This window comes from Prunus dulcis, chromosome 5, assembly GCF_902201215.1.
Source record: "Prunus dulcis chromosome 5, ALMONDv2, whole genome shotgun sequence".
Classification (NCBI taxonomy): domain Eukaryota; kingdom Viridiplantae; phylum Streptophyta; class Magnoliopsida; order Rosales; family Rosaceae; genus Prunus; species Prunus dulcis.
Genome location: NC_047654.1, coordinates 12,508,391 through 12,525,070, shown reverse-complemented (window position 1 = coordinate 12,525,070; position 16,680 = coordinate 12,508,391). Strand labels below are relative to the sequence as shown.

The window sequence follows — 16,680 nt, the reverse complement described above, 5'->3', positions numbered from 1 at the left end:
CACCGTTTCAGATTATACTACTACCATTATCCTGTGTCATTCAATATATGACTTAGATTTCTCTCCTGTTTAATTTTCTGGTCACTGAAATGATTGGAAAGTATCAAAATGGAAAGCATTACTATGGAGAAGCTTTTGCCCATACTTGCCCCAAATTTGGAGAAAGGGATATCACTATTTTGTTATTCCCAACCAATAATGCTACGACACGAGTGATAACACTTTCACTTGGTATGTCATTATTGGACGGAGATAGCTGCTATGCCGCTATGCCCCTTCCAACTAAGTTTTTCTCCCAAATTTGGTTATTAGCGGGTCATGCCAAACAGAATTCTGGGTACTTTTCCACTGGCCCAACTGAAAAGCACCTTATCCACAGGCCCCACACTAAAAGGGTTTTTGTCTAGTATGAGTAAATGGCCCATTGAACCAACCAATTCTCAATTTTGTAATGCAAGAACTTCCATATGTGAACAGTTTGTAGCAAAAACATAAGAATGTGTACTTGGATAAATCGTAGGAAAAGCTGGAAGATGTTCAATAGTTCATTGCTTGGATTGTTGTTTCAAAGTTGTGTAAAAATTCTAGTTTTTGTCGTTGCTGGTGGAGGAGAGGTGACGAGATTGAGTTACTTTTTGTCAGAATCACAGGTATATATTTTCTTTTTGGGTACAAAAGGACCGGAGATATTTTCAAAGCCAAAAAGACGTCAGTTTTTTAGTCAGGGAGAGTGCCATGAAAAAGAGTGCTGTTGAGTTTCAGAGTTTCTTTAAAGGTTAAAAGCCTTGATGGCCAAGGAAAAAAATAAAAGCCTTTGTCCTTCCAGTTCGAGTTGTCCTACGCGCCATTTCAATGTGCACAGTTTCTTCCTCTGGGATTCTGGTACCTCTGCAAATACAATCCAATCTCATTTTAATAATGATTTTTCCTCTTTTACAAAATAATAAAAACTGTTATTAATTTTTGCAATAGCTGATTGGTGGACGTATGTTTGTGCTGTGCAATAATAATCCCAACCTTATCCTTGAGTCAGCATCCGTACATATAAATCAGAATGAACGGTGTCATAAATAGTGCGTTTGCATCCCAGGCCGTTGTTAAATTTGTTACATCACAAATCACGGACCACCCTGGACCCGTCTGTTTAGGTTTAGTATCCTCAATTATAGTTGGTTCGGATCATTAAAATACTGATGAATCTTACAATGTGTCGTAAGCTTATTTGAGAAATCCTTCAATTGAAACTTTTATATACTCTATATATTATATAGTTCCACTTTTTCTCCAAACTTTCGTAATTATTTCAAGAAAATTAATGATTCTAAAAGCGTTTGAGTTGTGTTAACAACAGTCGTCCACGTATACAATTACTCGGTTGTTGTTTTCTTCACAAAACTAGTAGTTGTACGCATCAATTACTTCATGTAAACTTGGACAGAGCTAATGTCCTTGGCAATGTCATAAAGAGAGACCTTTCATTCATTTAAGCAATAAAAAAAAAATGCAGCATAATAGTCGACTTCCCCAAATTGTTTCCATCACGACTTCTCTCTTCCCATCGCGTAATCAAATGTTTTGAAGTGCTGTGAACAAAAGCAACCCAAAATCAAAAGCACTTGTTCTTTTCATCCAATTTTTGTGAACCACAGCCACAAGCAAGCTCGAGAGAGTGGTCCTAACACCCACAAACAAACCCACAAGATGAAAGAAACAAGCTTCGAGTATGGAAACCCATGCTTAATAATATCATAAAACTTTGTAAGTAACAGGAATCAGCATTCATCTGCCACGTGTCCATCTAATTGGCTTTTCCCCTTCATATTTTATTTATTTCCGATATTCCACCATAAATAATGCCCCATTTGGGTGTCGCTTTCATGCAAACAACACAACAGGCTGGAGATCTAACGGCCACGAGGCCACCCATACCACGTGAACCTTTTATCTTTAACCGTTTCCTCTGCGTCCCTCTTTTCGCTTTCACAAGTCACAACAACCGTCCGGTTCGCCGGAAACTTGTTAGAAGCTGCTGCGTTATTTGAAAAAAAATCAAAGAGCCCGTCCTGCCCCTCCTCTCTGCCTGCCATGTGTGCGTGCCCCAAATAAGGACAAGACCCTTTAATTTTTGGCTTCTGGTCTCATGCATTTGCTATGAATTTGAGTATTAACAGATAATTAGGGGCACTTAAGCACTCGAGTTAATTAATTAACAAAGACAGTTAACCGAAACACAGTTGGTCAAATTCTGCCTAACAATCTGTGCCACGTTCAAATTGGATCTTAAAACCAAGCACAAAACCTTTGACCTTTTAAATAGGGGTAGTTTTCTAACATGAAAAATTACCAAATTAGGGTTCACATCTACTTCACACAAGCTCATAATAAACAAAGCGAATCTAAACTTTCAAATTTTCACACTATAAACTTGTTCAATTAATACACACTAGCCTCTCTGCACGCGTATTCACGCTTGTAAGAGATTTTTTTTAAATAAATTTAAATTTATTTTAAAATTAAAAAATATAAAGAGTAGTTGTGTTTCATATCATTATCTGATTTTTCTTTTTCTTTTAATTTTTTTAATATGAAAAAGTGTGAATTTATCATATTATCATCATTTAATTAATAATTTTAATTCTTAATGTTTGGATTGACCAATGACATTTTTTGGTATTTTGAATGTTTCACTATTCTTTGCCTTTTGCTTTATATATACTTTGCCTTTTACTATATATATCTACAGTCCTGATCTCTTGAACCCCTGTAGTCCAAGAGATTTATGGTCACTCACCGTTGGATGTAAATTCAACGGTTGACTTGAATCGGGTAATAATCATTTATGTCATATTGCATTTATATATATCATTTTGAACCATTGGATTAATATCCAACGGTGGGTGACCACAATCTCTTGGACTCCTGTGGTCCAAGAGATCGGGACTGTATATATCTATATATATAAAGCAAAAGGCAGAGAATGGTGAAACATTCAAAATACCAGAAAATGCCCTTGGTTAATGCAAACATTACAAATTGAAATTATTAATTAAATGAGGATAATATGGTAAATTCAAAATTTTTCGTATTAAAAAAATTTTAAAAAAAAGAAAATTCAGATAATGGATCCTATTTTTATGGAACACAACTATCCATTATCTTTTTTAATTCTAAAATAAATTTAATTTTTTTAAAAAAAAGCCTCTTGCAGGCGCGGAAGCGCGTTCAGAGAGGCTAGTATATATAGTACTGATCTCTTGGACCCCTGTAGTCCAAGAGATTTATGGTCACTCACCGTTGGATGTAAATTCAACGGTTCACTCATTTATGACTTGAATCGGGTAATAATCATTTATATCATATTGCATTTATATATATCATTTTGAACCATTGGATTAATATCCAACGGTGGGTGACCACAATCTCTTGGACTCCTGTGGTCCAAGAAATCGGGATATATATATATATAGATCTAGATAAAGAAAAATGATTAATTTTCCGCATTCAAATGTTAGTATCTAGTCATATTATAAGGTTACTATTTATGATATTCCCGATATTATGATCGAAACATTAATTTAGATTCAGAACTAAACTTTAAATTTATATGTCATAATTCATGTGCATAGTATTAGATTGACAGTATTGATGAAACGTATCGAAGTAACATTGATTGACATTTAAACCATACAAAATTGAAGCAACGTTATATGACTGGATCTGGATTGTCATCATATTTTCAAAATACAAAAAATAAAGGCCAGTAATGTTAGCCAAGAAAGAAACTAAGAAGTGTTAATAATATCGCTAACCAAAAAAAAAAAAAAAGTGCACCCGTCCTTTATTGTTCCATTTGTGCAGTGCAGATACGGATTGGATTGTCGTGTACATTATTGTCACATGTATCATTATGCATGTGCTCCTCCTGTGGGACCCACCCAGCTCCGTTTATTTGTGCCTATTCGTTAAAATGTTATCCACGTGTCATACCCAAGGTGTAGTTTGTTTAAATAATCCATTTTTGGTTGTTAGATAGAGCTATTGCCTATTGGGCGAAGAAATGAAGAATTATAAAAAATAAAAGAAAACCTTGTCAGTTAGGGAAATAATAATTAGAAAATCATATTTGCTAGCCTGCCAATATATTTTTTCTGGTTTTTATTTATTTATATTCAAAATTCTCATTTTTCAATATTGCTTGTGTAAAAAAAAATTTATAAAAAACTAAGATAAGATTATAGGCGAAAAAAATAGAACCAAAGTTATCACATTATAACGAAGGAGACTGAGCCAAGCAGTCTAGTAAGCGAGACCCTTAAAAAGGATTGCGTATCACATTAAAATTGTAGAAAATTTTCAATTTCATTGAGTACTATAATTGAAAATTAAGGGCCCATTTGATAATCATTTTAATTTTAATTTATAGTTTTTATTTTTTGTGCTAGAGTAGAGGAAAAAGTAGGAAATGAAAGTGAGAATCAGAATGGATATGAGATTGAAAGGGGAAATGAAATGGAGGAATAACAAAAGTGAAAACAAAAACTAAAAACAGAAATTTATTTCAAATTGTTTTCACTTTCAATATTTTGTTCTCACTCTTATTTTTCTCCATACTTTAGCACAAAAATTAAAAATTAAAAATTAAAAATTAAAATTAAAATAATTATCAAACGGATACTAAGATTATCCTCTTTATTTTCTTATTACATTTGTTTGGGTTATGTGGCACACAAGTCTTTTTGGTATGCCAATATCTGTGATGTTACTTCCCAACCTTGGTTAAGGACGTGACACCTTGATATTCTCGAAATATGGGGAATATTGGCTTTTTTGAATAAAAATTTCGTTAATGATTATGACTTTGATTCTTTTTTTCTTGTACCACACATTTTTCTCTATAGTTTTAGTATATTTTATGCAAAACTTATTAATAATCTTCCCTTTACAAGTGAGAATAAAGGTGAATAATGAGATTGGAATTGAGAGGCTTTTAAATAAATAAACACGTATTAATAAATAAACCAATGTATAATGATGAATTAAATTAAACTCGCTTCATCGGTATTGGGAAGGTGATTTTATATAAACTAACTATTTTAAGAATTTAATTTTAAATATTTTTTATAATTTTTTTAAAAAAAATTACTGTAGTTTTAAGGCAAATTGAAAGCAAAAGTAAAAGTATAAAAAACAATATGACCTTTTTTTAACTTTAAAAATGAATGAGTGAAAAAAGAAGAAAAAAAGTGTGGAGTGTTGGGGCACGACATCATATACTCATTCATAGCTCTGAATTTTTTATATTTTTATATTATTTTATTTTTGAAGCAGCTTTCGAACTGGTTCGAGGACACGTGGCTGCGCATTCTAAATGCCGGTCCCTCCCGGGTTGACAATCCACTTGGTCTTTCATTCGGCTCGGCTCGGCTCGGCTCGGCTGACTTATAGTATGCAGCCATTATGTTGTGACACTTGTTTTTTTATATATTATTTTTTAAACAATAATACTAGCAGATAATTTATTTTATTTGTTGGATGGATGAGGATGGGACTAGGTTTGATCATGATTAAAAGTTGGATACAAGGTGTGAAAAATCACATTAAGGCTTTTAAATGTAGGGTCCAACTTTGTCCCTTACATTCTTCCCTCATTTTCAAGAACAAAAAGTTTTTCATATTTATCTTCGTTTTGTTACAATTTTCTTTCAACTATTATAGGTAGCTGCGTTTTAGGATTGAATCTCTACCTGCATTTTGAAGTCAGATCTCCATCACAATCTTTTTTGCGATTTCTTTAAGTATGAAATAAATTACAGAGACTCTTTGGGTTTTCTGTATAATTTTCGCCTCTCATTTTGTGAGAGATTTTCACCTCTTCTTGTGAGAGCTTTTCATCTCTCCTTGTGAGAGTTTTTTTGGTATTATCATGGCTTAGTTTTTTCAAGCTTTATCTCATTTTAATTATTCTGAGCTTGCAATCTTAGTTAGGATGTCTATGCCATAATTTCTTTGATCCTGCGTGATCATTAGTGAATGGGCACCAAATTGTCTTAATTTTTATGTTTGATTGCTTCGTTATTATAATGGTCATTTGTGGCTAGTTTGTATTGATCCTTTATGACTAATGGCTTGTTTAGTTAAATTATGAATGTAATACTATAATTTTCATATATATAAAAAAAAAAAAAAAAAGGAAAAAAAAAGGAAATTGCAGCTGTTAATCACAATTTACACCTCAAATGTAGCTAAGCTACAATGGCACTATAAAGTAATAAACAATATAAAAGGAAAAAGACAAAAAGAGGCAGAAAATAAATGATTGGCATTAGGCCATGTGATTAGGTTAGTATTTGTCAAAAAAAGTAAACATTGATTGGCTGCTAATCTGTATTTTTGTCGATAAAGATAAGGAGCATTGTGACATGCACAGCAAATGCTATTATTCTTGGAGTAATTTGTAGACAAAACTTAGGATAATTTTAAAAATATTTATATTTTTTGCAATAAATACGTAGGACAGCTTATTAGGTGAGTTTTGTAATTGTTCTTGAAATCAAAACATTTCGTACACGACACCTCACTTCGAGCTATTCGGAAGAGAGATTAGAGAAGAGAGAAGAATATTATGCCTTTTTTTTTTTTCCTTCTTTCTCATGAAACTTTCCTAATAAACATTAACAAACCAAGCCAAAACTCGTCATGTTGTTTGACTACTTAGTAGTGTAGTAGAAAATAACCCTAGGGTTCAATATGAAGAGGAATGTGATTGGCTACTTGTTCATATGGTCATACTTTCAACTTCACAAATATTAGCTTATGTGGTAAAGCATTGACAAATGTTGGACTTGCAGTTGCATTCTTACCATCCATGAAAGAAGAACTTTACATTTGTAAAAAAAAATTGTAATATTCGCGCTTTAAACTCCATTTATATAAGTCCAAGCATGACACCGAAGTAATAATTGATCTTCATACCTTTGTTATCCGCTTTTTAGTTACGAAGTCCTAATTGTAGTGGCAACAACTATTTATTTCTAGTTAATGCATTTTAAAACTGTTAAATAACTTATTCACCATGCACTAACTTGATCATGTAATCGTACTTCAAACTCTATTTCCATAACTCATGGCATGATAACGTGGCCTTTGATTGAGTACTAGCTCTCATACCGAAGTACGCTCGGTCATGTATGGTACAAACACATCCATAAAGGAAAAACCAGACAAGTTTGAAGATAAAATGTGGTTAAGTTAAACCCAAGGGGAAACAATTTTTCCAACAAATACAAATGCCCCAAAACAGTATAGGGATATAATTATTAAAACAAAGAAAAAGAAGCCAAGCCGGCAAAGCCAAGTAGATAGGGAAGTAGTATCCAAGTACCCGAGTAAAGTGGATGTGGAAACGGGTCGGGCAAGAAGGTCAAAACTCAGAACTCAGAACTCAAAACTCAAAACTCAAAAATCAAAACAAACTGAAAGGTCAGTGGTGGTTGAGAAAGAAAGAAGAAAAGACTGTGACGGGTTTTTTTTTTGTCCTTCTCCAGTCCAAGCCAACCCCACTCTGGCACTCCACCGAATTTAAAGGGCCTCGTGTGTGTAGGATTTTTGCTTCTCCTCCTCCTCCTCCTCCTCTTCCCTGTTTTATTGAGTTTTGAGTTGTTCAAGTTTGTGTTTCCATTTTCGTTCACAAAATTTTATCCACAGCATACAACACACAAAGAAACCCGCGCCCCATTTCTTTTTCTCTTTTGTCCTTGTCTTCTTCTTCTTCCTCTTTTTTCCTTTTCTTTTCTTTTTTATTTCAAACCAACAAAAGCCAGCCAACCAACTAAACATCTCTCTCTTTCTCTCTCTCTCTGACGCTCTCAGATTAAACAAATCACAAAAACAGCTTCCTCTATATATTCTTTCTCTACAGTACTGACCCACCAGCAGGACCCCTCTCTCTCGCCGGAATTCCCCTCCTTTTTCTCATTTTCCGGCTCCAACTCTGTTTTTTTAATATACAAAAATCATATCTTTCGTTATTTTTTTTTTAAAAAAAGGTTAGGTAGAAGCAACCCAGAAAAAAAGAAGAAGAGAATTTTGGATTTTTGTTTTGATATTCTCTCTCTAGTTTTGTGGCGAGTGATAACTTGCAATGCTGCAAAAGGAGAAGGCGGTTCAGATGCAGATATGCTGAGATCCATTGCTGTGTCATAAGTTTCATTTTTTTTTTGGGATCTTTCTCTGAGTCTTCTGAATTATTGAGCTGAATTTTGGACATGGTTGTCAATTATGTTGATGAGCCTTCTCTTGTACTAGGTCAGACCTTGTTCTTATTTTTTTTGTGTGTAAATTTTATCATTTTTTGGGTGATGATTTGTTGTTTAATTTCCTTTCCCCTTTGTAAATTTTGAAACTTTGAGTTCATTTTTATCGACTTTCTTAAAATTTTCAAGGGTTAAACTTCAACTACTTGCATGTTCTTCTTTGATCTTTTGCTCTTAGCCTCGTACTATTTTGAAGGGTTAAGTTTCAATTCTGATGCATTTTAGGTTGCTTAGGAACTTTGGAAAACAAAATGATTAAGTTTGATTTTGTTTCCCTACCTTTTCTCTACAACCAAATGGGGCAATTGTGTTTGGTTGTTGGTAGGTAAACAAACATTTTCACTTTCATACTATTTTACCATTTCTATTCTCTCTCTCAGCCTCTTTGGTTGTAACTTAACACACACACACACAGGCACCAAAAAGCAAAATTAACAAAAATCTTCAACATTTTCCAATTGGAGAGCCTGATGAGTAACCTTTAAAGCTTTATATGAATTGATTTGTATTTTCTTTGAAATTTCTAAATGCACTTCTTCTCAATTTTGCTGTAGAATTTTATATATGGTTGTGTAATATCTGAAGTGGATCATCTTTATTTTTAAATGCCCTTCTCAATTTTTCTTTAGAATTTTGTGTATGGTTGTGTAATATCTGGAGTGGATCATCTTTATTTTTTTAATTTTTGTTATTCACATTAATTTTCAGGCAAGGAGCCATGTAACATAGACAGATTCAGCAAGTGAGAAAATTTGAGCTCTTACAATTTTTTTTTTTTTTTGTTTGGTTATATTTTTCTGGTTTCTGAGTGCTGCACGATGCCATTTGAAATAATGGATCAAAGGGGTGTATCTGTCTCTTCCCACTTCTTTGATGAAATTCCTTTTCCTTCTGAGGTACTTATTGTCCTTTTAAAATGAAAATGTTCTAATTTTAGTATTTCGTGAAGTTTCGATGGATAAATGGCACTGGTGTTTAGGTGCCTGTAAGGCTTTCATACCCTGTTTAACTCTATCATAAATTTTTAGTCCCTTTTTAGCACATCATACCTTTTTTCAGTTGTTATTTCTATTTACCAATTTGCCAAATTTGATGCACCAGAGACAAGTTGGATTTCAGAAGCTGAAAACCATGCCTGATTACCAAGGTGAGCATTTGTACATTTTCCTGATACAGTCTATCAGCTAATTAGTCGTAGTGGGTTATAGAAGTTATACAACATTACCAGTTGAAAGATTTTCCCAACCAAACAGACGGCCCTAACATAATGACAACCGTCGGGACGTGTGGTGTGGTAGTAAGTTCACCTGCTTCTCTCGCTCGATACTTGGGTCTGAGTCGCCACACTGGTGGTATATTGCCTTGCAAAGAGGGAAAATAAACATAAATAGTTGTCATGATAAAATAATTTCAAACATTTAGAAGTATTTTGCATTCATTTTGGTCAAACATATGACAATTGGCTGTCCCAATTCCCAACTTTGTAATAAAAGTTCTTATTGCTCTATAAAGTAATCGGTTTTATGCTCTAATCTCAGAAGCGTTTAAATTGAAATTGAGAATTAACTTGATCCGTCTTGTAGAAAATAAATGTTAGTTTGTCTGACAGAAGTTTTGAATGCTAACCTTTTAATGGAAACTGTAATTTTGTCTTGATTCAACAGACTATACCCTTCCCCTATGGGCATACTCTAAATTTGAACAAATAAATTCTATGCTAAAAAAGGCTGCGTGATAACTTTTACTACCCTCTTGTGTAAATTTTGTCCTTCAGTGGGAGTGGATGGAACGGTAGCCACACCTGGCAGCATGTTCAGTCATTCTTTACCCTCAAGAAAGCTTTTACCAATTGGGGCACAATCAGCAGATTACTTGGATGTGCCACGATCCAATCTAGCTGGGGAACAAACAGAAAGGCTAAGCATTGGCGGAGTTGCCAACATCTCCAAGGCCTCGTGGAAACCTATGGATCACCAACCAAAATTGTGGTCAGACTTGTCCACAAAGCCAACACCTTATAGCTCGGCTGGCAGCAAAACTGTTCTTCACGGCGCCGAGCATGAAAGTAGTCTGTTCTCAAGTTCATTGTCTGAAATTTTTAGTAGAAAGTGTAAGCTTTCCTTTTAAATTATATTAAATGTTTGCTCATATGTTGCTTGTGGGTAATAATAATATTACCTTCTATATTTCTCAAATCAGCAACGTCTGTTGACTAGACACTCTTTAGTTTCGTTGATAGATATAAAAATTTGCAGTTCTATCATTCCTTAACAAGCATGCAAAAGAAGCTGCAAACTTTAATTTTCTCACAAAAAGATTTTCTTCAATTTCATGTCTAACAAGTTCTAATCTCGAACTTTATCTTGCATAAAATTACCGCATTTCAATTAACTCGGCCCAGAATCTTTCTAAAACCTATTTTTGTCCATGCATAAGACATGTTCTAGTTTGTTTTCTACTTCTGTGTACTATTATTTAATCAGTTACATTTGCATTTGTTGGAATTAAGTCTTTGTTGAATTGAATTAAGCTGACTATATTTTCCTTGATACTACTTGATTGATGTATAACTCTGTGCATTTTCCACAAATGTGCATATTTATTAACTTAACATCTCCTGTTTTGTTTTGTTTTGTTTTGCTTTCTTTAATATGCAGTGAGATTACTAAAGAATGATTTAATACCTCATCAAGCTACTAATAATGTTGCTTCCCAACATGAGGAAGAACCCTTTGAATCTCTTGAAGAAATTGAGGCACAAACGATTGGGAATCTCCTTCCTGATGAAAATGACTTGTTTTCCGGCGTGATAGATGGGCTGGGTTATAATACTCATGCTATTATTGGTGATGGATTTGAAGATTTTGATCTCTTTAGCAGTGGTGGCGGCATGGAACTAGAAGGAGAAATCTGTGCAGGACTCTCTGATTCTGATTTTAGTGGGGGAGTTTCCAATGGTCTAGGGGGTTGTAATGGCTCAATTGTGGGTGAACACCCTAATGGTGAACACCCTTCTAGAACACTTTTTGTCCGGAATATTAATAGCAATGTTGAAGATTTGGAGTTGAAGTCTCTTTTTGAGGTGGTTATAACCTCCTTTATAAGTTTTTTTTCTTCTTTATTTTCTTTGTTTTAAAATTTCTAATTTGCAAGTGCATGCAAGCCAGTTGAAGTAGTTTACCTTGCTAGTTAAATTGACAATTGTATTTTGTTCTGTTAGCGATTTGGAGATATCCGGGCACTTTACACAGCCTGCAAACATCGTGGGTTCGTTATGATTTCTTATTATGATATAAGGGCAGCCCAAAATGCACTAAGAGCACTTCAAAGTAAGCCACTGAGGCGTAGGAAGCTTGACATACATTATTCGATACCTAAGGTATGGTGGTCACTTGTTATTCACTGTTTTTGTATGCGCTAGATTCACCGCCTTTTTCTTCCCCATTCTTGTTTATACATTATCATGTTGCTTTGTTCCTTCATGATTTTGTACATGCCAATATGTCAGGACAATCCTTCTGATAAAGATATTAACCAAGGAACGCTGGTGTTATTCAACCTTGATTCTTCTGTTTCTAATGATGAGCTTTCTAAAACTTTTGGATCTTATGGAGAAATTAAAGAAGTAAGTCATTCAAATTGTTCAAGTTTTTCCTTCTATTATTTTGCTTTGCTTCTAAGAGGATGAAAGAACTTTCCATATGATGTGGTTGCTATGTTTTGTTTCTAGATCCGTGAGACTCCACACAAGCCTCATAACAAGTTCATAGAATTTTATGATGTTAGAGCTGCAGAAGCTGCTCTTCATGCGTTGAATAGGAGTGAAATTGGTGGGAAGCAGATCAAGCTTGAACCAAGCCGTCCAGGGGGTGTAAGGAGGGGGTACTGATAATTTACTCTTCCTATTGATTATCTATAGCTCTTATTAAAAAGGAGTCCTTGTTAGATTCTGAGGGGGATTGTGACTTTCTATAAATTCTCTTCTTTGTGGGGTTTTGATCTTAAAAGAGGCAATTTTTGGCTTTGTTGCCTAATGTATTGATATTCTCCTGGATGTTCTCTTAGCATGTTACTGTTCCATTTTACTTGTTCATTGTGTCCCGCTTTAATTTGAAATTCTTAAATTTCTCCTTTGTAAGAAAAAAACATTCCTTTTGCAGTTTGGTTCAAGTTTCTGAGCAGGAGCAAGATGAATATAAATTTGGTCATAGCCCGAGTGAATCTTTATCAACAGGATGCAAGGGTATGAATCTGCTTGTTAAGAATTCTTGCTTCAATTTGTGTGTATCTTTTTATAAAAAATTTACCTTGCTTTTATTACAGCGATGCTTCGTCCCGGAATGGTTGAATCAAGCTGCATGGTTAATGGATCTAACCTGGGCTTACATTCTGCAGTCCGATCACCTGTGAGCGCATTAATTGAAAATGCTTTACTTCATCAGAGTTCAAGTGTTCCAGATACCTTGCCCTCTCCGGCGACAGTTGCGTCTGCAGGGAGAAAATTTAGCCTTTGTGAGCCCGATCACTCTCTGGATGACGTGAAGTTTGGTAACCAGTGCATTCCCAGTTTACATCCTCATTCCTTGCCTGAGTATCATGACATAGCCCATGGTATTCCGTGCAACTCTTCTGGTGCTATTGCAAACATGACTGGCAATGTGGGCCTTAGAATGTCAGAAGGAACAGACAGAAGGCCCACTTGTGGAGTCAATGCAAATGGTCACCTAATGGAACTGAATGGAGGAGGTACATTCATTATATTACTTTATGTCATTCTTTAGTAGAGTTCTAATGGACAGATAATTTGTACAGCAGGCTAATGCGTCTCAATGCATCCTAGTCATCCTTATATGATTTAACGACTGAGATGATTTTATTGAAGGACCTTACCAGAGAACTTTTGTTTTATCTAGTATGTATTACGTGTTGCAATGTTTGATATCTGAAACATAACTTTGTTGAATTTGCTAATTGTTTTCTCCGTTCTTCCTAGCCTATCCCCCCATTATCCTTTCTCAGAGTAAATTTTGGTTCTATATTTGGTTCCCGTTTTAGCACCCAGCATTTTGCACTCCTAGATTTCTACAGTATTAGTCGTACTTTTTTTTAGTTTTCCTGGGCTGTAAAGAGGAATAATGCAAAGAGGGTGGACCCATCACTTCTTACATCTCTGCTTCTTTTGTTTTATTGTGTGCTATCTGTTTCTCTTATTTTTACATTATATTGTTCATGTTAAACTAGATAGGGGATGTAGGAATCATATTAGTGTTACTGATTGAGTGGTGGTTCTCATAGTGCCTTTCTGTGGTCCTTGTTTCCATATAGTTTAGATGAAGTCTAGAGTTTGTCTCTCATCATCACTAACTCAGTGTACCTTTATTTCATTGCATTTTGGATTGAGGTTAATGACATTTTAAAATCTAGTCACTATTCTGGTGAATTTGTTGTTTACAAGTCTATTCTCATACAGCTTTTGGATCTCCTGGAAATGGGAGCTGCCCTGTTCATGCACATCCTTATTTGTGGAATAACTCCAACTCATACCAGAAGCATCCTTCAAGTCCCATGATGTGGCAGAATTCACCATCATTTATCAATGGTCCTAATGCACATCGCTTTCCACAAATGCCTGGATTCCACAGAACACCACCTCATATGCTGAACAGTACATCACCTGTGCAGCACCATGTAGGATCAGCTCCGGCTGTTAACCCTTCCCTTTGGAAAAGGCACGCCTATTCAGGGGAGTCTCCTGACACTTCTAGTCTTCACTTGGGTTCTCTTGGCATTGCACATTTTCCCAGCAGTCCCCAGATGCATCCTATGGAAATTCCTTCACACAACATATTTTCTCTTGTTGGTGGAAATTTCTTGGATATGACTACAAGTGCCCGACAACGCTCTTCACAGGAGATCTGCCACATGTTTCCTGGAAGGAATTCGATGAGTTCAATGCCTACCTCTTTTGATTCTCCGAATGAACGTGTTAGACACCTGTCTCACCGAAGAAATGAAGCAAATTCTAACATTGCTGATAAGAAACAATATGAGCTTGATATTGAACGTATATTGCGCGGGGAAGACAGAAGAACCACATTGATGATAAAGAACATTCCCAACAAGTATGTATATCATTTACTCTATACTCAACCTGCCATCTTTTCTTTTTACTCTATACTCAACATGCTGGAAGATTTTTCTGGATGAACATTTTCCCATTCTTGCTTTTGTACTTCCAGTATCTGTTCACATCTCATTTGTCCATCCAGAGTTGTCTTATCGCTTTTTGGGCTGCTCATGATTGTCTGCTTGGGAAAGACTAGTTATACATACAGGATGTCATACGTGGAAAAATATTAGGTAGTTGGATGTCCTCGGGTCTTGATAATCTTATGTGATCATGTTCATTTGTAATGTTATAGCATATCTGAAAGATGTGGTTAATGCCACATTGCAGTCGACCGTTATTATATTGAAAATCATAAGAAGTCAACCTAACATGGTAGCTTCATTACCTTCCAATTTCATAAGATACTAACCCAACTACCATATTAAATAGGCATTAACTGTAGCACTTACTGCTTGGTTAGTGCTTAACATAATTGCATAAAATTGAGAAAGAAAGAAAATGACGATCTGTCTATAACTTAAAGTGCAACAGCACAGTCCTGAAGTACCTGCTACAGTACTATGATAACCATGCATTCTTTTAACTGCAATAATCATATTTTTGTATAAATTGTTATCTAGTTGTACATAGTAATTCTCCTGATTTGCTAAACTAATTAAATGATTGTTACAGGTATACTTCAAAGATGCTTCTTGCTGCAATTGATGAGCAGTGCCGAGGAATTTATGACTTTCTTTATTTGCCAATTGACTTCAAGGCAAGGAAATTGTATAGTATATCATCTTTCATTGAGTAGAGACCATATATTTTTCTAATTCAACTTTTGCGTGTCTACCTTTCACAGAACAAATGCAATGTGGGATATGCATTCATCAACATGGTTGATCCTCATCAGATTGTTCCCTTCTTTAAGGTTTGCTGGACTTAGATGTGTCATTTACTTGCTGAAAAAAGTCATCTGCTGTGTGACATTTTCCTTTGTTTCGGATTTTTCATTGCACTAGCAAGTGACAGTATATTACTTCTGTTGCAGGCGTTCAATGGTAAAAAATGGGAGAAGTTTAACAGTGAAAAGGTGGCATCACTTGCATATGCTCGTATTCAGGGGAAATCTGCTCTTATTGCCCATTTCCAGAATTCAAGTTTGATGAACGAAGACAAACGCTGTCGTCCCATTCTCTTTCACACAGAGGGTCCAAATGCTGGGGATCCAGTAAGATATCATGAGATGAACTGTCCAGACTCTGAAATTCCCCCTTCCTTACATATACTCCATGACTGACCCCCTCCTTTTCCTTCTCTCTATAGGAACCCTTCCCCATGGGTACCAACATCCGATCAAGACCAGGAAAGCCTCGAACGGCTGGCTATGAGGATAACCATAATCAAGGGAGTCCTTCTGCAAACGGAGAGGAAAGTTCCAAGGTCCTCGGACTTGGTGGCAGTTTCAATTCTTCAAAGGAATCTGATTGAAAGACTTGGTCTACCCAGGTTACTAACCAATTGAACCTAATATTGGAGGACAACTAAAACCATTCCAATTCTCTACATCAGGGGTGGTCTATTGACTTCATTTTTGACTATAGAGGAGTTGCTTCTATGAGGTTTTGGGTTACCTAGACCAAGAGAGTTACTTCACCACATTTTCTATTTCTCTGATGTTTCATATTAAGCCAACACAGAGACTGGCTTGACAACCTTAAAATTTTGGAGTCTTTGTTTGTGAACAATATCTCAGTGTATAGGCACTCACAGAACATTGTGCGAAGATTACCTTGTCTCTTTTTTTCTCCTTACCCATGTGGGCCCTTTTTCTGGTTGGCCAAGGGTATAGACCCTCAGCACATTTGAGTGTTCTTCCAGTTGCAATTTTTGAAATGCTAATATGAATTGGTAATGCCCTGAGTCTCTTGTATCTTTTTTGGCCTAATGTTATATCTTGTAGCTTGATAGGATATTTTTTGACCCCTAGAGACAAAAAAAAAAAATAAAAAAAATGGGAGAATAAATCCTATTTATTTTATTCTTTTAACAAATGAGTATTTCTTATTCAATAGTTAATCAATATTGTCAATGATACCATAATATCTAAAACCAGAAATTTTAGATAGCTGACCTTCATTTATCGTATTGCCAGTGAGGATGGACGACATGGTTAACACATATACAAGATGTACCACGTGACCATCTTAACGTAGTATCACTTCTTAATATTGGAAGTCTAATCATTACCCAAAA

General features: G+C 35.2%; 1 protein-coding gene across 3 annotated transcripts; it reads left to right on the top strand.

Annotated features, from left to right (window-relative positions):
* The first annotated feature begins 7,477 nt into the window (after positions 1-7,477).
* Positions 7,478-16,350, top strand: LOC117627008 (protein MEI2-like 1). 3 transcript variants are annotated; one of them, XM_034358871.1, is made up of 15 exons: positions 7,478-8,304; positions 9,021-9,208; positions 9,414-9,459; positions 10,087-10,422; positions 10,970-11,394; positions 11,533-11,691; positions 11,821-11,937; positions 12,043-12,194; positions 12,473-12,555; positions 12,636-13,058; positions 13,783-14,434; positions 15,115-15,199; positions 15,287-15,355; positions 15,476-15,655; positions 15,751-16,350. In XM_034358871.1, the coding sequence occupies exons 2-15, from the start codon at positions 9,131-9,133 to the stop codon at positions 15,913-15,915; spliced, it is 2,970 nt and encodes a 989-aa protein (XP_034214762.1). In that variant the 5' UTR covers positions 7,478-8,304; positions 9,021-9,130; the 3' UTR covers positions 15,916-16,350. The 3 variants fall into 3 exon arrangements, with proteins under 3 accessions (XP_034214762.1, XP_034214764.1, XP_034214763.1); XM_034358873.1 differs by lacking the exon at positions 9,021-9,208 and having other exon boundaries at positions 7,479-8,304; XM_034358872.1 differs by lacking the exon at positions 7,478-8,304 and having other exon boundaries at positions 8,335-9,208.
* Positions 16,351-16,680: the final 330 nt, after the last annotated feature.